The sequence below is a fragment of the Temnothorax nylanderi genome, unplaced genomic scaffold (genome assembly GCF_030848795.1).
Source record: "Temnothorax nylanderi isolate EJ_2023f unplaced genomic scaffold, tnyl_v1.0 TNYL_tig0023_pilon, whole genome shotgun sequence".
NCBI lineage: Eukaryota > Metazoa > Arthropoda > Insecta > Hymenoptera > Formicidae > Temnothorax > Temnothorax nylanderi.
Window position 1 is genome coordinate 1,117,941 of NW_027249085.1, and position 21,036 is coordinate 1,138,976.

At 37.8% G+C, this 21,036-nt stretch overlaps 2 protein-coding genes across 2 annotated transcripts in view; one reads left to right on the top strand and one right to left on the bottom strand.

The window, feature by feature from the left end:
* Window positions 1-276: 276 nt before the first annotated feature.
* On the bottom strand, window positions 277-20,719 carry LOC139769556 (uncharacterized). The gene is made up of 5 exons (XM_071700722.1): window positions 18,403-20,719; window positions 15,739-16,283; window positions 13,825-14,144; window positions 10,618-10,926; window positions 277-2,216 (listed from the first exon to the last, which is right to left on the bottom strand). Exons 1-5 carry the CDS (start codon window positions 18,573-18,575, stop codon window positions 1,749-1,751), a joined length of 1,815 nt encoding a protein of 604 aa, XP_071556823.1. The 5' UTR covers window positions 18,576-20,719; the 3' UTR covers window positions 277-1,748.
* LOC139769560 (dopamine receptor 1-like) overlaps window positions 2,118-21,036 on the top strand; it is a 145,777-nt gene continuing 126,858 nt past the window's right edge. Inside the window, exon 1 of the mRNA XM_071700734.1 lies at window positions 2,118-2,259. The gene's annotated coding sequence lies outside the window, so the exon portion shown is untranslated. The remainder of the gene's footprint in view (window positions 2,260-21,036) is intronic.

Sequence of the window (21,036 nt, forward strand, 5' to 3'; positions counted from 1 at the left end):
AAATCGTTTGACGATATAGATATATTAATGTCGAACGAAATTGGAACAGCTAAATTCTTAAAGCATATAATTCTCGTCTCAGTCATATAGTATATTTCGGTGGTGTATGTATATTAAGACTTCCTCTTTAGACGAAATTGCGCCAATTATGCTTAAATTTGACTCGTTAGAATTTCTGCCTTGATCAATCTTCGTAATTAATATCGCCCTTTTCTCTCTGTCCCGATTGGAAAGGTCCTACAATTATTTTGAGATATATTTTAATAAACGTCGTGATAAACGTTTCGCTAAACATTTTTATTAACATTTTTATTGTTAATGTACATGATTTTAATATAAACTTGTAGCGACCAAAATAATACACACAGTAGCTTTGTTATAATTATAAAATAGAGCTTATTGATTATTAAGATATTATGTCGACTATTGTTAGAGTAATATAGTCGACGATATTATATCGAAATATAATAGTATAATTTAATATAAATTTCATACATTTGAGCATTAAAGTCCCTTAGCTTAGATATAAATAAAAATATATATTAATATTTCTTAGCGTTATACAATATTTAATGGTCCATTTATTTCCTATCGTTATTATATTCTTACATTCTATAATCGTATTTTGATTATAACAAATAGGTATATCTGTGTTATCTGTGCAATCTATTCAAGTTTCGAGAAATAAGTAGTCAAATTAAAGAATTTCTTTTCTTAAAACGGCAGTTGTTAAATCGAAAAGAAAGTCTTTTACAGGTACAGCAATTATCGGAGAAACGTAAGTGTTTTATAATATAAAGATACATAATATCATTCACGAGAAAATAATAAATAATTTATTTTAGAGTTAATCTTTTATTAAATATGACAAACATGCACATTTTTATATATTTTTATGAATATTTCTTATTCATTTATTTTATGATATGGTATATTACGTAATTGTTTTTCATTCGTCATCTTTTTTTTGATCAAACGTATCGATTGATACGTTCAATGTCAATCTTCATTTTTCTTCTTTACGACAATGTGATATAGATAAGACTTGTGTAAATAAAAATTGTGGACTGATGCACCGCAACATACCATATCATACTACTCTGAATTCTTGATTCCGCGGTTAGCGGAACCGCGAGCAGCACGCCCGAGATACGTTTCTGAAATTTAAGGTCCGGTTGCGGCGTCAAGTGTCAACGGTGTAGAATGCATATCATAAGCGCGAATGAAATTGGAGCATGCTGCGGTGCAGCATCCCACGCGTTATTGTCTCTGCCTTTCATCGTACATTCAATTAGCGAGTTCGACCTACGTACATCTCTCTCTTTTCGTTGTCAAATTGCACTTCTGAAAACTCTACAGAGAGACGGTTATACGTCTGTAAATTGTAAATTGATAATTGCACAAATCTGAATTATTTGTGTCATGCTATAATTATGTGTTATGTAAATCTGCATAAGTTTTATTGATACTTTTCTTCAAAATATACTAAAATAGATATTTGAAACGGAGATAAATTGTCCTGCGATTATTAAATATATGAGTATGTTATTTTATTATTAATTTATATTTAATTAAATCATTAGAAAATCATTGTACAGTTTCATTTACCTGGGGCTGATTTCTACAGTGTGGAGACTACCTGCACTTAAAAAATTTCATGTATGTGAAAAATGTTTTCGTATCATGAATATGTTTTTGAAAGACAATTCTGCATGAATTTCTTTTTTTTATAGAAAAGTCGCAGTACTTTAACAAGTTAGCACGACGGCTCGGTGAAGGCAGGGACCTTGACAACCTTCCCGAAGTCCCGGCCACAGGACCGACCTGATCCTGGTCCCGTGCGGATTCGGCGAGGCGTGATGCCTCACGTGTATCTCTCGGCGGAACTCCAGACTTTGCGCCGCATCGAGCACCAACGGCGTGGAACGTGCCAGGCACGCCCAGGCCAAAGTGGAGCACGCGGTGGCGTAATTCTTGACCTCGACGCAGCCACGCAGGCACGGAAAGTCGTACAGTGTCCTCTCCAACTGGTTGACCACCTGCTCGGCGACCTCGCGGGAACCGGTTTGCGCCCCGGAAGTGGCCAGCTGTCGCTTTATGCATTCATCGAGCTCCGGAGTCGCCGCCGCCGTCTGGGCCGCGGTCGCGCCGTTCAGGATTTTCAAGGCTTCCAGGCGCCTCGACGTCTGGACCATGCCGGCTAGACGCCACGAGAGCTGCAAAGGTGCAAGACATGCCGGTTAACTGACGCCGCAATTGGTAAGCCCTTTAATTCCGTTCTAAAATATCTATGTCGCTAGATAGTTGCGCGTGTAAATTACGCGCGTCTTCTCGACGAGACACTGCAAATCTCTTCTGTGGTTTATTAAGATATTTAAGATGAATAGAGCAGAATGCGGAAGGAGTTGGGCACGTTTTGTGTGCGATCCTTTCAATATGCAGCACGATTATCATGAACGGATGTTTACGTAGAGATTAGAGTTGCGGCAGGTTTTATAACACGTCCGCTGATTCATGATTAACGTCGACACATAATATATACGCTCCACGTTGAGATCGTTGTGCAAACGATTAAATAATTTCTTTATGCGAAAATTTTATGATACTTATGATATCGAATTAATACAACCATATTTAATAAACATCACTTTGCGAAGTTGTAGATATTATTAAAAACTGTATCTTCTATATCTTATCGAGTAAATGATAATTATACTTATGCTTGATAATTTTCACAGGATTTATGACAACTTTTTATCCTTTACCATATTTTGAAAATGTGGCAACAGTGTCGCAAAACCTAAAATGTTGAGAAGTATTCACTAAAAGTCGAGTTTTATTCTGAGTTATTAATCTTTGCTTGTGCTAAATAATCGCGATAATCATACTCGTTCACATATTTAATGTAATTCCAAACACGATGACAATTTCTTTTAATTTCTCTGCATTCACGAGATATATTTGTATTATATATTTGTTCGAAAATTGATGTTATGTGCAAAATTTTCAACATATTTATATTCAAATTGCTCGAATTGTTGATAGCAATTTTTGTACTCTATTAAAAATTGTTACTAACACATTTTACCGCTGTCGTACTTATTATGGAGTATATGTCGATCGTAATCTGTGCAAATCGGAGCACCGTTGAAGTTATTGTCATAAAAATACCGGTTGCTTTAATTAGATGGCACGCGAGCGTGTTTCTTCTACGTTTTTCCGGTTATCGCGTAATTGCGACGACATTCCGTAGAATCACATGACACGAAAGAATCCTCTTCGCCATCGGGTTTACGGTGATAATTTACGAGCATTGTTGATGAATTACCGCTTTTAACAACGGCTCGTTTTAAACGGCTAACTGTTTATCCGGTACCGTTACAGGCATACAAACGTTCGCGTTTGCTATATTACAACTCGTGCATTTTTTACTTACAAGATATTTTTATGAATTTTTAAAGAGAAACTAGCCAGACTTTAATTGGTATGTTACTAGGAGCACAATGCGGTCTAACTTCTCCATTCGTTTGTGTAACTCAGTATTCTCTACTGCTTAAAAGAAATCGATATTGTCGAAGTTGATTCACGAGGAGTTTGAAAACCTCGACTTTAAAAACTTTTGACGCAAACATTCTTCTGATTAAAACATTAAAATTACAACGTAACGAAACTTGTAACAATATCCTGATTAAATCGTGCCCTAATATTTCATTACATTTGAATCGATAATGTAGAAATATTATATTATCGGTAATTTATTTCAAAAAGATTTATATTTCATGATCGCAATTATTTTATCCAATTTAATATAAATCGAGAGCTATAAATACGTATTATTATAAAAACTTTGAAAATGATATCAATTGTCAATTATCATGAAGGAGCATTCAAGTTATTGTTATAGTTAATTTACAGATTCATGATAACTTTTGGTTGATATTAAATATTAACATCAAGAATGCCGAAAGTTAGAGAACTGCTGATATACACGAAATCCCACGAGATTGAGTTAGAACTTAAAGTTAGACTTTGACTGCTCTGCGTGACGGCCGGCTGAATGTAGCGTGGGGCTTCAGTCCATACCGCAGCATTAAATTGAATTGTAATCGGTTGCTGAAGCTGTTATTTGTGTAAGCAGCGACGTGAGGAATTGCAGTCTCTAACAAACGATTATCTCTCTAACAAATTCTCTCATCTCATTTACAGTCGAGAGGAGCAGTATTTCTGGGACACTCTGTACAGTGGGCGTGGGTGTGTAAGAAAGAGCGAAAAAACGTCTCCAATAGAAAAAAAAAAAACGCCTTACAATATCTATTTTATCGCATATGCTTCTCGCGTATTCGTGTGTGAAAGCCATCTTTCCGCTATGCAACATATTAGCCGCGAGGCGATAGGCTGTCAGCTGTATATAGATATACCTTGCTCTATCACATTCGCAATTGTATCAAGAAAGCAACGCAAATAATATTTTGAATATCAGTTGGTTGTATTTTGCAGAATTCGATTCATTGAACGTTGAGAAAACTTAAAACAATTTAACTGAATAGTTAACAAATATACACGTAATTTTCGACATTATCGTTATTATATAATATTAAACTTTGTTTCTAGTTATATCATTAATTCGTCAGCATTTATAGGATCTTAAATTTTCTACAAAATGATTATTATGTGAAACGACACGTAAAATATTTTTTTCAAACACATGTCGGTATTTTGTCTTTAATCGAAAAAGTAATTTATCGTTAAAGAAATTATTTATATTCATAAATTATTTCTTATGCCTCCACATTTTTACCAATTCTAAGTTAATCTCGTAGAATTGAGTCGGTGGTGATAATAAAAATAACGCTTATGAAAAGATATATCTGATGAAAAATATACTTGGCGCGAGACTGCATCTCTTGATCTTGTAGTGTAGAATACTTATACATATGAAATATCGTTTATACGTATCGGAGGAATATTCCCTATTCGAAATTTATTTTAATATTAACTCTCGCGCATATAAAGTTTAATATTATAAGTGTTCTGTACTTTCAAGATTCTTGATATTGATATCAGCAAAAGTTACCATAGATAAATTTATTAGTATTAACTTAAAATGATTTAAATGTTTATTCGTGGACAATTTCAAGTCGATATCTACAAATTAACACAGCTGATATTGTAACTAATCTTGTTTTAAGAAAGTATAATGACTTATCAGCACTGGCACACCTTTACGGTCGCCGCGTTCTATCTACAAACACATTCAAGATACATATGAGGATGAAAGCTTCCTCGTAAAAGAAAATAAAAATGCACGAGGCAAATAGTAGTGAGGAAGTGCCTCCGCCGTGCTTATTTTACCGGAAAATCTGTGCGCGAAACGAGATAGCGACGGAAATACCGGCGGAAAAGCAAGTTAGATATCTCGTCTGCATTATTTAAGAAAGTGGTTGCCTTTCGTACTTTATTTGATACGACAGTAAGCGGCGAAGAAGCTTTCTTCAAAGGACATTTTTCTGGATTTCGGGTCTTTGAAATGTCGATCAGTGGCTGCCAATATTTCGTTCGTCCTTCAATGCTTTATCCTGTCTTGGGGATATTTGCATGAGAGGTAGCGATAAAGTACATACATACATTAAGCTATTTCAGGCTTATAATTAGTATAAATCGTATCGTCGATTGAAATCCACTGTATATTCACAATGGAATTAGTTGCTAGTTGCTTGTCTGAAAACGACGCGTGTTGGATTCGTGGCTTGGCCACCATACCAGTTCCTGACATCGTCGTCGAAATCACACGTGGTGGCACTTCTCGGGGAAAATATGTATTTTGCGAATCGTCGGGTTATCGACCAAGTGACAGCAGTCCATTCTACAAGGTGACATAAACGCGCGCGCGTGAGGTATCGAGGAGGAATAGTCCGTGTTAGCGCGTGTGTGTCGCTTTCTTCGTGGATATTTATTTTAGTTCATCGATTTCCCAGATATCCGTGTGAAAGGCACCTGTATGTATCCGTGTAAATATGCAAAGTACCTAATAGCCTCAGGCTGACGGACTAGGCGTCTCTCTCTCTTTCTCCGTCGCTTGCCGAGTATGCTCTATCGCAAAAGTGTGCTTCCCCTTCGGCTCCCCTCTTTCGCACCACCCGATCATCTCTTCGCTCTTTTCCTCCCCGGCGGCTTTGACGTTAATGGTCCATCGATCGGGCGGGAGACAGGTGCGTGGTGGTAGTAAAAATAATCTTGCAGCATACTTATATATACAAAAACCGTCGATCCTCTGCTCGAAATTCATTTTAAGATTAACTCCCGCGTATAAAAAGTTATCTCTCGCACTCTCGTTCACGGCTACACTTTTTTTCCCCCCATTGCGTTTCACTTTCCACTTACAAATAAAAAGAAATATTAAAAGCCAATACGCTGGAGATGGAGTTCGAACGTACTGTTTTGCAAAACACCCATTTTGTTTTAAATAATGGAATTTTCTCCGAAAACTTGCGCAATTTTAAAGCACACTCCGTTCGCACTTTGCATTCTGCTGCTAATTAAGAGTTTTGTGTTTTTATGCGGATTAATATTTCACGAAGGCATACCGACTTTTTCCCGTTTATACTGCAATTACTTTCATTACGCGATCATAAAATACAGTCTGTATATAAAGTGCAGTTATTAACGCAAGAAATATTCGTTTAATTAAAAAACATCAAGAATTAATATTAATATTCGCGTACACCCCTTTGAGTAATTAATTTGAATTTTTGTACGTATTTGCAATAGCCGCTTTTAAAATTTTAAAGAGTATATGTCGTACGAGAGGCCGGTAATTTTTTGCTCAAAGACTCCGTTGATCATAAAATAGAGTTTTCCGCTATAATGAAATTATTTGGATCAACGAGACGACACGGCGCGGACGCGAAATGGGTCGCTTTACGCTTCATCTACAATGAAGAATTTACTTTGTAAATACCGGTTTAAAGTAGCAGATAAAAGAAATTTATCACTTCTTTACACAGTGTGAGATCCGAAGATCTATAGATTTTTAGATGTAATATTGCACGTCGCTATTCTATTGATTCTATCGTGCGCCCTGTATTCTCACTCTTTTAAATCGCACTCGTCATGACCTGAAATTGAACGAATTTTTTCTCCTTCGTGTATTCTCTACTTTCGAAAAAAAAAATGCACAGAATCATATTTTATACGCACTTCACGTTTCTATTCCTTCACACATAATTAGTCTTGATCAGTTTGATAGAGAAAAAGAGAAAGAGAGCGATTTCTCTTCGTCAGAGCAAGCGAAGCATCAACAGTCTGAATTGCGAGCAACTGAAAATAGAGGAGCTTCTGTAAATTAAATTTCAGGGATAGATAAGCAGGATCTCATTATCTGCTTGACTTCGCGCAAACTTTAATTAAAAAAAGTTTGATATTATAAACTTGTCTATCGAAATTTAATATTTAAACGTTGTGGAAAACGACAACTTTCCGTTGAGTTGTTGCCAGGGGGGCGGGAGAGAGAAAGGAAGATATTGACTGCGGATAACATACATATTGCTCGCGGAATATTCTCGACGAAAAGGAAACACGGTAGTAGATCCGGTATGGCGTAGCCTTTAAAGCGTGATTACAGCACGTGTAAACACGGAGCGCGCGCTTGCACACGGAGTGCAGGCCTCGGTGTCCTCGTTGGCACCCGGCTTTCATGTTATCTGACGTGAGAGTGCAAGTGGAGAACAAGTGTTTGTCGACATACCGCAACACTCTCGGCTGAGTGTGTGCGTTCCCATTAGATTTCGTCGACTCTCTGTCTTCCTCACGACACACAACCGCGACTTTTTCGATGCTGGTGGAACATTGAAATTGATCCTGGACGCGCGTGAAAGGTTTACGATTTATCTGTTTCGTCGCGTCTGATTGAGATGTATCCCACGTGCGGTATATTGAAAGCATCAAACTCTACTCTTTTACATACGCACATCACTGTAAATCCAAGTGTATTATTTTAGTTGAAATTCTTCTTACACATTCCTTACCATTTTAAATCGTCATTTAACACGATTGAACGTATTAACTTTTAAATTAATGAGATTAAATATGGTAAATGACGTAATTTAACACACAAGAAATATGTAAAAAGAGTTTCAGTCAAAAATAATACACTTGGATTTGCAGTAATGGGAAAGTCTAAATCCTAATTTTGCCAACATATTTTTTAGAGACATATGTTATGTCTTATTGTATATTACTAATGATAAATGATCAAGCTGATGTGATGTCGTTAGCTTTCAATGTCACGACAGCACGACATTCAGTTTCCATAGCGATTTGCGAAGTAACAGTCAATGTCGTGATACTCGTGATGCAATGTCACGCGAAAATGAGCTTGGCGAGCTTATACGATAGTTCATAGTACGATTATCCTTGTTGACACGCGATACTAATGCGACTTTATTTTTAGAAACGTGTTTATATTTGGAGTAACAGAATCTGAAAGGAGCAATACATTGCTGGTGTGATTAAAAAAGTTGAAAAATGTTATCCAATTTTCAATATCTGCTTTCGAGTAAAAATATTCATGTCAGCTTGATTACGTAATTCAAATGCAGATGAGTTTTTAAATTATCAAAATTAACGCATCGACGCATGCACGTGTAATATATTAAAAAAGATTTGGTATAAAACAATTATGTTACGCATATGAGAAAAATTTTTCGGGATATACATTAAATAGCTTAATCTCTCACTCGATGTAATTACGGTGTAACAGATTTCGCTGTGAGTTGGGGTGTAACCCAATATCTCGCTGCATGTTCTAAAACCTTTGACATGAACTGCGTTTGCTCTTGACAACGTATATACAATTCTTGTAAGCTTATCTAGGTTTGTGTGCACGTGTGTATCAGCTTAATTATGTATGCATTACACTAATAGCTCATTTTTTAGATGACTTTCGTGGATTTTTTTCGCACCATCGTCTCTCGAATTTATTTCTCATTTATTATACAAACGAGATTCGCACACACGTCGGCTTCAATATGCAATTGCAGTATAAAACTGGTATATGAGGATGCAAATTTGTTTACAGTGTACGTTAAACAAATAGCTTTATAGTTTATTTCTCTAAAATAAACGGTGAACACACACATTATAATATTTTTCCGAGAATTAAATTACATCTATTGATTTAAACGAAAGGATCTTTTATTACATTACGAAATAATTGAAATTTGTTTATTTTGGCGCTTATTGATTTACGTGTGAAGCAATATCCTGGAATAATTAATTGTACGTTTATAGGAACAGAGGAATCGAAATGGCTTCCTATATCGTATGTTTGTAGTAATTAAAATAAAAAATGGAAAATTATATATAACGGATCATTAGTTGTTTGTAGGAATCACGCTACGTAAAATAAATTTGCTTATTTTGATTGCAATATACTTAACATTTCTTTTCACGTTGGAGAGAAAAAGAGAAAAGATGAACCGTGCAAGAAGTTTAGCTAAAACAACAGGCCTATTGAAAACTTAGGTATGTTATGATTGTTATTACTATCTCGTATAGTATTAATCGCATTTTTATTAGCGTAATTTATTAGCGTAAACACGTGTTTGCCAAAATGTTAATTATATTGCAATCAAAATAAGCAAATTTCTTTTACGTAGCGTGAATTCCTACAAATTTAATTAATTGATTAATTATTCATATGATCGTGTATTAACGAAATCAAACAGATACAGGTAATCGTCGATTAATTGGTTCTGTGTTGTTGAAAATTACGCAATTCAAGATTCCAGATACATACACAATAGGGCAGTTCCATGGAATTATAAAAAAAACTTTTAAAAAACAACAAGCTCTATCCCCGCATCTACGTATGTGGGTATATTTTTTTTTATTGAGTGAACGTGTTATTCCAACTTTGTGCAACTCAAGGACCGTGTTATTCAAGAGTTGTCAATTTTTTACCATGCTATTCGAGACCCCGTGCAATTCAAATACCGTTGTTATTCGAGGGCCACCTGTATTAGCCTAAACTAGACTGCAATATTAAGTATATTTACTGGAAAACTTTTTATTCGTATTTTATTAATACAGAGGCGCGAAACGGGACAGTGACGTATTGTGCAACCGGTGAATATACGTACAATTTCGTGCCTGCACGTGGCTAATCCGTACACGGTTCTGCGGATGATCGAGTGCTATTCATATAATAATTCGCGGACGCATCGTTGCGCCTTTTGTCGGCCATTTTCATGTGACGAAAGTCACGTTAAATTGATTGACGAGAAAAAGTAGGATTTTCGCTGGTCTAGTATGACTTCTCATTTTGCGATTTATGTATAATACTATATGTCGAACATCGCTGATTAATTTATCATATAATTTAAATTTATCTTTTACTTAAAATATTTTTGATTAAATATTTGATTTATATTGATATATTTTATTTTTTGTTAATAAAGTTAATAAAGTTAGAATATTATTCAAAAGAAATAGGACCATGAGATTTCAAGTACGATTAAAAAGTAGTTATTCAGTTGACAAGTAATATCGCAGTTTTTAGCGAAAAGAGAAGCACCTTTTGGTTCCATTTACAATTACTCGACTTAAAATGAGACTCACCACCACCACCGAGTAGAGAATCTTCGCTTTTAAATCAGGAGCGTCCTTGAGGGACTCCAGGGCGTCCAGGGCATCCAGGGTATGCAAGTTGGCCTGGGCGTAGAGTGCGCCGTACCTCTCGGCGAGCTGTTCCACTGTGATACTCGCCGAGGTTAAATCTGAGCAATTTTCCTCCACGCTGAGTACCTCGCAGTTACTACCCGTTACAACCGGCTCCGGAGTCGGGCTACAACTCTCGTCCGTGTGGTAGCCAGCGCTGCTGGACTCCTCCTCGTAGTCATCGCCGAGATTTTCGTCCAAATGGAAAACCTGCACGGGAGAACTCGTGATGTAGCACAGGCTTCAGACGCACAAGTGCTTGGTTATAAAACACTGTCTTTTCGTCTGCAGAGAGTTTTATACATTTTTGAATATTCATTTTTTGAATATTCATTTTTATATTTGAATATTTATTTCCTTTGCAACGAGTATCTCTATTGACTAGAGATACTCATCTAGAGATTGACTAGAGATAAACACCTGACTTGACTATGCTTTAATTTTTTAAGGCATGTTCCCTTTCTTTCTATCTTTAAAATATTAACTTGATGGATCCGTTGTAATTTTAAATTTTGCACTGGTTTTATATTATAATTCGTAAAACTTTGAAGAACTTTCTTATCTTTTAAATTATTATATGCTTAAGCAGTGTTTCTGTGGGCATGGAAAGTAAAAAGAAAATCAGGGAAATTGAAAATTAGCAAATATCGGAATAGGCTGAGATAACTGCGAAAAAATGTTAGAATTTATCTTGCTTATGACAAATGAAACAAAAATTGTTTAGCTGATATTATTTATTTGTCAATCAATCTTTTATTATATCTTAAATTTATAAAAAAAACATTGAAAAAGATAACGTTTTGCTTTCACGCAAATTACGTTACATTATCCGATTATCGCGTGAAAGACTAGAATACTATTATCATACGAAACCAATCGAGTGGATGTACTATGGAGAAACTTATACTAATCGTAGCAACCACTCTTTGATCCACTCGTTTTCGATTGGGATTTGCAGTCGAATCCGAGCTTCCAATTAAAATGCACTCAATGGAAAGCAATTAACGCGTTTTGGCATGCCGTGACCGATTTTCCAATTCAATTCTGTTATATAACAATCTAGGTGCCACTTTCCACTCTTTTTACAACTCCCCATTATTGCCGTCCGCAAATGAGAGTAAATAAGATAATTATTCGCGTATTTTTGTTTCCAATTTGACGAGATAGTAATGCAATCGTGAGAGCACCGCCGTGCGCATTCATTATCGAGAATCCGTTTAAACACCTGACGATAGCAGGATTCGCCGCATTTCCAACCGAAATCTCGCTAAATTTCGTGAAAGGGTGAACGTTGTGCGTTTCGCTGGAAACATTTTAGACGCCGTTTCACCGAATACCGTCCTCGACCGAGTTGGACGTGATTATTTTCGTCATCAAAGCGTCGTCCTTCCATTCTTGTTTCACTCAAAAAGAGGGAAGACAAAGGTAATGTGTGTGCAAACTAATTTCGCCGCTCGTATTGCCCGTCGAAATAGAGAGATTGCTATTCCCGTAGGCGGACCTGTTACACCGCGACGCGTCACGTAAATCGCACTGGTCGCGATCGGGATGTTGTGTTTTGCGTTTTTTCAAAACGCCGCTGAAAACCCTGGGCGTATCAGCCAGCAACGACGCAGGATTCAATTTGCAATCTTTATTGCGCCGCGAAGCTCCGTGCGGCGACGAAACGGACGCGGCAGGCAGCCGGACGCCGGACGCCGGACGCGTGAAATATTTATCACGTGTGCGTCGTCGTTCCCAACGGCGATAATTTATGACTTGGCACTAATATATATATGCGCGATATTAATCATAACGCCCGTATTAACGCTTCGCGTACATTAATACGTCGCGCACGCGCGCGCTCGAAAACATTTCTCTCATGAATGTTGTATATTGACTTTGCGATAAATTCGACGAGAAAATATTACTCGAAACTCCGTAATCGCGTCCTCAATCGTAAATTATAGAAGAAAAACATGCGAGTTATGGAATTTTCAATAAATCGCATTGCCCATAGCGCGCGCTCGTTTTTTTCACTCGATTAAAAAATAACTTTTATTTGATTCGCAATAATGGGCAGGTTGCGTACGTTATTATTAACGAAACGCATGTGCGAGCGCATGCGTAGGCCATTTAATATGCCGTAATAATAATATTTTATTCCGACTCAAGTTTCGGAGCGATAACGTTCGCGTATCAAATACGCGCTATATGTGCTTTATATATGTGCTATATCCATTGATGGAAATAATTTATGCCCGCACAGTTTCTGCTCGCTCAAGTTTAAACTCGCTGTGTTTAAACACAGATCTCACGTACGTTGCCATATTCGTTTTAATTTGTACCCTATCCAGGTTGATAATCCCGCCTCGTTTATTTGTTAATTCGCGTGCAATTTATTTCGACGATTGATATTGAGTTGCTTGCGCGTTTACGGTGCCACTATCAGCTTAGCCGGGAGTAATCGAATGTAAGCAGGTACACAGGAATAAACTCGTGTAATTTAGGTCCGCCGTAGGGGCTCTTATGGGATTCCACAGTGGTTACATGTGGCGCCTTTGACATCGTCCGTGGCTCCGTCTTGGACGCGTCAGCTGCCGGAGTCGCAAGCCGCAATCTCGCGGGAATCGTAGCAGTTGCACGTGTTGCTGTCGTATGTTTCGGGGTCATTTTCTCGCGCCTGACGGCGCAGATTCTTTGCCATTCTTATTGTTACGATCCCGACCATGCGGGCTTCTCACGGAGCTCGAAAAATGAATCGCCGCGATCGTATACGACGCACCCATTGTTCTAGTAGTCCGCCGTTTCTGTGTTAAACCCTTTCACGCTTTTTTTTACGCTTGAGACGGTCGCCGCGAATTGTTTCGTGGGTAGATATAATCGGTGACAGCTCTCTTACGCGAGTATTATTGGGATAGCGAGCCTGAAGCGTAATTTCTTCATCTATCTGAAGTCGAATTTGTCCTACAAATATAATTTTATTATCCAAGTTAATCTCTAAAATTGAGCGCAACTTTATTTGATCTTTTTCACAAAATGCGGAAGGAAGATAGGAATGTTCTCTTGCGCGTTTTCGAGGATTACATTTTGGGAATGTCCGGATGGAAACGCTTTTATAATCCCTACCTGCGGATTATCTTCGCTCATGAGCTGTAGAGCGAGCGCGCAGCCCCGCGAAAACTGCAACAGTCTGGCGGCGAGAGCCGGATTCTTCGCGTTCGTCGGTCCGGACGTCGATTTCCTCAAGGCCGTCCATTGCCGGAGCGCCTCCTTATCTTGCTCGACCCGGTGCTTCAGCTCCGCTAGTAGATTCTCCAGGCTACACGGCCCGCCCGCTTTCTCCAAGGTGTTCAACAGGCTTTGATTATCGATCAGCCGCTGCTGGATCTCGCTGTACTTCAGGGAAAGCTGCCGCTGATGCGAAGCCGCCTGTACACCTTGATCCGCTACAAAAGCGTAAGAAAAGATCAGAGCTTCTCTCTCTATCTCTAGCTGTCTCTCTCTCTCTTTTTCTCGTCGGTCGTTATTATTATTTTTTATTATTAGAGCGGAACCGATGATGGCGCGAGGCGATTATTACTGCATCCACCGTCGTCTTTTTACAGTGCCTCGGGCTACGTAGATAGCCGGCCCGATATCCGGCATGAACAGCGAAATCGCGGAGTATCTGACATCATAACTAAATATGCCATACTTTCCTTTATATAATGAGACAAAATTAAATTATGCGGCATATCCGCACTCTCGCGCACGAGGTACAAATTGCGACAGGTTCATGCTCCAATAAGTTATAGTTCGGACGACAGTCTATGCCCATTATATCATAATATGCGAATATACCTTTCTTTATCTAATCGATAAAGCCGTGAAATAATTTCTATCTCCTAGTAAAAGACATTAATTTCATTTAACATATAATTAAATTGTTGCTAAATTAAATTATAAATTAAATTTACATGAAGGGATTAGAGATTACTAATAACATGAAATTGATTAAAAACAGGCTTTAATATAATTAAAATAGTTTTATCAAAGCAATTAAAAGCTATAATGGTTAAAGAAAGGAATCAATCGGTTGCAAAAATATATGTTTAAAACTAGGATTTAAAAGGATATAAAAGTTGACTATCAAAAAAGAATAGTTGCTGATATCTTGGACTTATTTTCACGGGATGATACCGTGAAAGTAACATTTCTCTAGACATTTATCAATATTTATGCGGCGTCGCTTATCTTTCTACGCATGCACACTTCTCTCATCTTTAGCACCTTTCTCTAATACGGAAACGTCCCGGTGATGACGCGTCTCAGATTGCGCGTCGTGGGAAGCTATCCACGAACGAGAGAAGTGTGCAGTCCCCTATGTAAATGTAAATGGCTTAACACGCGCCCGACATTAGTCCATTTGCATTTGTAAACGTAATATGGCGCTCGTGGCTCCGTTAAAATCCAATGCTTCACGGTTCCGCGGAGCTCCAAATATACAGGCAGCGCGACGAAACGACCGCGCACAACTTTATTCCGATGGAGTTAGCGATGCACGCTAATCTCATTACGCTGCAGCCGATGATAATCATGTGCTTCAATGTATCGCCGTGATGGTTGTAATGCCAAATCTTATTATGGAAATATAAGCAAATTCGCGAAAAAAACAGCATATAATCGCAAAATATTGCTTTGCTAATTGCTTACCAGCGATAATTAATACTCATTTTTCGAATAATTAAACATATAATTGAAGAATATATGGTTACCATCTATCTTTATCGCTATTGATTAATGTGCCGGTTGTCGTATAAAACTGAATATGATTTATGATTATGACTGTTAGATTATTCATACCGTCACGAAAATTGCGTAATATTGTGACTTTAATTTGAAGCTTTTGGACAATAGTCTGAACATCTATAAATGTAAAAATACGATATTACTAAATGTAAAAATACGAGTTTATAGAAACATTATTATTATCGATTCACAGCGCGATAATGTTTGATAACATTAACGCGAGCTTCATTAACGACAATTGAAATGATGTACCTTTATTGGTCCCAGCGTGTTTGCCGAAATTCTCGATCTTGTGCAACGCCAATTTGTACGCTTCCATTCGTGTCTCGAGTTCCTCTTTCAGTGCCATCGGCAATGGTACTAAATTCGGTGTAACGGAATTCTCGGAGATATTCGTCTGCGAGGAAGGCACCAGTCCGTGCTTGCCGAGTCCTTCTACAGCTCTCTCTAGGGCACGTTTCCTCGATAACAGCGTGTTCTTCGTGTTGGGCGATAATCTGTTCAATGACACGAGAAGTTTACACCAGATTCGCGGTCGGAAGTGATCTTGACTGGTCGATATCAGGTGCACTATCCTCCAGAGGACCTGCTCGATCCGCAGGATCTTCGTGTCGCTGACGTTTAGTTCCACCAATCGGGAATAGAGCGCCTCCAGCAAGGTGAGGCTGTGCGGTAGAGTTTCGATCAACAGGTCCACCGGAATATCCGGCAATGCAGCCTTTAAGGTGTAATGCGGCAGCTTCATTAGGAACCCGGCTGCTTCCCTATACTGTCTGCCCTCATACAACCTTAGCAGTCTGAAAGAAAGGATGTAGTTGTCGTGTTATCCTGTTTGTGGTAGCGTGTCGGTAGAATTTCGTTAACATTTTAGAACAGTGTCAGGAAAGTAAAATGAATCAAGCGTTAACTGTAAGTTAACGTGAACTATAATTAATCTCATTTATTTGCTAGCTAGATATACGAAAGTAATGTTTATTCATGACAACGAAGACACGATAATTGGCATAAAATATATTGTACGATATTCATAGCAGCGAGAGGTTTTACACTTAAAGGATTGTATTTTTATCGCGCTTTCAATGCTAAACTTTTGATTATTGTGTTATGCTGTTTATGTTAGACATGATTTTCATGTCAGATAAGCAATATACGGAATCAGGCAAATACACAATCGCATCAAATGTGATGAAAATATAAAAAATTATTGTCGTCAAATGTCTTATAAAATGGTTTGATTTGGAAACACAATAAAGCTACAAATTTATAATTGTGTAACATGGATGGTGCTGCTAAAGGAGATTTGTGGAAATATCGGATGATATCGGCACGTACGCTAATAATTTACTAACGATTATAGTTTGAATTTATAATTATTTGTAATGACTATATAATTCAACTTTAATCAGAAATATATATAAATCTCTCGTGCGATTAATGTCCTATTATGTATATCTGATATTTTATTTTATGAACTGTAATGGGATGCAACTGAAAGGCGAGACTATATAAAATTTATATTCTGTTCTATAATCCGATTATACAATTGAATTAAAATCGGAGCAAATTCGGGAAATAAAAATATAAGTCACGGTACTTCACGTATTAAATTGAAATTACAGCGACCGTTATTTGTAAATATTAATGCACATTTAAAAACTATAAAAAGGCAGATTACTGTAAAAAGCTTTGATGCAGCCGATTGAATGCGCATGAAACAAGCTTATAAATTTTAATAGATGAAAGTAGATAAAGTTTCACCTAATCACGATTAATAAATATTGTAATAAATATTTTATTGTGCAATACACACGTGATTATGGATTAATGAAACGTATTAAGGCTACTGTCGGCACTAATTATCTAGCCCGCTAAGTCTCGCATAAGCACAGCGATCAATCGGTAATGGTGAATTACCGTTATTAAGAAATTGCATCGCGTTTAATTGATCTCACCTCGTAGACAAATAGTTCCGCTGGCGATTTATTACCGCGTGAATTACTGCTATTAGGAAACGGCGTTAAGCAGATTTATCGCGCCGCTTACGTCTCTATTTCTGTTATTATTCGAGTAATTCTTATCGTTGCTTTTTGCAGCATGGTTTTCATGTGCGTGCTATATTTGTGATCGATCGTCTTTACGTAATTGATTGTCACGCTGATTCCCCTCTCGATGCTCCATTAGCGCGTGACGCGTATAGCGGGATTAAATAAACCTATTACACGTCGCGACTGTCTGTCTGACGGATATGATGGTAATTATCTCTGATTCTTGGTTGGGGGAGAGAAGGCACAATGCAATTCGATGCTAGTTACATGCAGACAGCGGAGCGTCACGATCTCACGTCGACGTTAATCAAAATGTAATTATAAACCGTATTATAGCCTCATAGAATCCTTTATTACGATTCTTCTCGTAAATATGATGTATAAAAGCACTGTACTCCGTAGCACTGTAACCGCGGCGCGTGTTATTTATTCTTAATTAGCGGGTTCAGTATGTTCATTATACAAGATGACACATCTAGAACGTAACGACACTGCGAACGTAAAAATATATGCGTATCGCATAAAGATCTTTGAAAGATATATTCTTATTCAGGAGACGTGTAATTAAAACTGAGTCAGAAACGCGACAAGTCTTTAACACAGCAATTCTCAAACCCGTTCTCTTATTGTGATGCCATTTTTATACAAACAAATTTTTGAAGCTTTAATAGCACTTATATGCTCATTTCCTATAAATTTCTTTACCGAATTTTACTTTCTAGTTTTTACAAGATTACGCGAATACCTACTATCACTTTTTCAGGTAATAACATATACGATTTTTGCAAGGTTTGAGGATCGCTGCTTCGAAACACCAAAATTCAATAGATCTGAGCAATTTAATAACTTCCGCAAGATATGGTCCACGTACCTTCTTAACGCCATCCGCGGATTCGAGCCCTCATCCTCCGGGATGCCGATATGACCGACCTGGAACTGCGTTCCGGGACCCCATACCAGCCTCTGTATCGTATTTCTGGGTCGCTCCGGCCTGATCCTCTCGCAGGAATTGATGCCTGGGGGTGGTACACTTTGCCTGCTCATCTTCGCGTCCACTTCGCCGCCTTACTTTTCTAACGCTTTTATCTCCCTTCGACGTAGGCGCCGAACTCTTTATTTATTTATTCCTTTCGCGGGACCGGGGGTTAAAATGCTACTTGAGAATCACCTTTACGACGGTCCCTCCGCGTCTCCGGGACGCACCATCCACTTTTCAAGTCGGCTTTTCTTCTACCTCCGCTTCGTAACTTTCACGGTCCTTTCTCTCTGTCCTCGATGCGATCTTTGACCTATCAGCCACGCGTCTTCGCGAACCTTGGCTCGGCGTCCCACCTTCCGCGTATTCTCTCGCAAATTGATACTTTTCACGATGTATTCGAAGGCGAATCTATCGAAATGATGTCTCTTTTTGTCAATTTATTTGCGTATGCCTTAGCTGCCTTTAGACCTTCGTCAGTCAAATCGATTTCGAATACTCTACGATGAGCGTTTCTTCAAATAGAAATTATCTTTAAAATTACTACCTACATAAGTCTTTCACGTGTATGAGTGACGTCAATTAATTGAATTAATGGCTCTGGTTAGAATTTCAACCACATATCTTTCTTTTTCAGATTTATTTATCGAGAGAGTGATTTCTAAGATTATTTGTTTGTTTGCACACACTGTGAGAACAGGTTCTTCGATTGCATGCTGCGTGGTCAATTTCTCCTAAGTAAACGAGCATAATTTCTCCTGTAAGACTATTCTTGTTTGAATCAACATCTTCGTTTCTACGTCAATGTTATTCCTTGATTGCGCGCGTTCTACTCTCATGCCCTACACGTTAAATTGATTAGCAAGCGTTTAATTAATTTAGCTTTCTCGTTCTTGAAATTGATCTCTGAAATTACTATAAGTAAAATTTCTCTTTGACACATAGAAATACAATATTTAAATTATTTTATACAAACAATTCTTTCTTTTCATATTTTGCAACAGGCGTATAAATGAGACATTTTCGTAATGGTGGAATAATATTTAAAAATCGACTCTTTTTATAATCATATCCATTAGAATGGCGCGTGCTGATTACTCTCGCTCGACCCCACGTTTTTCTTCGCTTTGACTTCACTTTGTTCTTGACGAGGTTAGAGTCCCTCCTTCTCTCTCTCTCTCTCTCTCTCTCTCTCTCTCTCTCTCTCTCTCTCTCTCTCTCACGATTTTCCGCACGTCTAGTCCCTGGTAGAAAATGTAAGTTGCCTCGAGGCAGACCGGCGTCTAATTTTCTAACCGTTATTCTTCTCCACACGGACCTCTCTTCGCAATTCCGCGTTCAGAAACAGCCGGCGGGAACATTTCACTCTTGATTCGCAGACGCTTTTGCGTTCGTTGAATCTCTCAACCTTGTTTCTTCAATTGTTGAATCATGATCTCCGCTCGGTATCGACGCGATACCTCTAAACCGGTCTCATTATCGTCACGCAATTATCTCCGCACACGTTGATCGATCTTTAGAACGATGTCTTTCTTTCGTTTTTGACCGTAAGGTGCTTGGAGTCAATTAATTTTTCGGCTTTCTTTTCTTCTCTCTAGCAAATTCCACTTCCTTCTCTCTCGCTCCTTTGGCCCGTCTCTTTCTTACGAATTTCCTTCCGCCTGGTCCTCGAGTACTTAATACGAACTGGCCTACAGCCTCGGGGCTGACCGGCCCACTTCTGCGCAAGTCAAGCTGGACCTGCGAACGGAATTATTCACCATGAGCCGTGAGCCGTGTCCTTACCCGATACGCTCGGGTGAAATGTTTTTTTACATGTCCGCCTCAATGCAATCCACGTGGGATACATCGAAGAATCTATATAAGTCCTTTTCTTGAAAAATATCAAAACTCTATTATGATAAAATCCTACTATTTATGTAGGACGTCTCAGTATCGAAAAACATCTGATACCTTGACAATTTTTATGTAGCGCGTATGTATATTAAGTGATTTGCCCGAAACGAAAGTTTTATTATATCTATATAGACAGTTGAAATGCCGCATTAAATCCTATGGAAGCAAATTTTAATCGAAAATAATTAAAGTTAAGTAAAGTTAAGTAAAGAAAATAAGAAGATTAAGTTTTATTTTTTACATACACGAATAAAATTCAATTTACAACTTTTCTATTATTTAATAGAAATATGTTTGAAATATATTTTTATTAAATATATTTATAATTAATTAAGATGTACATAGATAGTCAGACTTGTTCAGAAAAATGTTTACAATGGAATATCAATAGCAAGAGTGATTCAAAGATATTAATGTCCAAAAGTATGCGTCTCCAATTTCTCTAAAAGCGAATGCTATGCATCGTAAAACAAAAAGATGAAAAGACACAAGTAAATTCAAACAAAAGTTATTACAAATAGAATGGAAATTCAGTTATGACATCTTTCTTGTATACTTTGTATACATGCGCGTGTCCCAGCGGGATAAAATATTTGTCGATAGTGACGCGACACCCTAGTGATAGAAATGGAA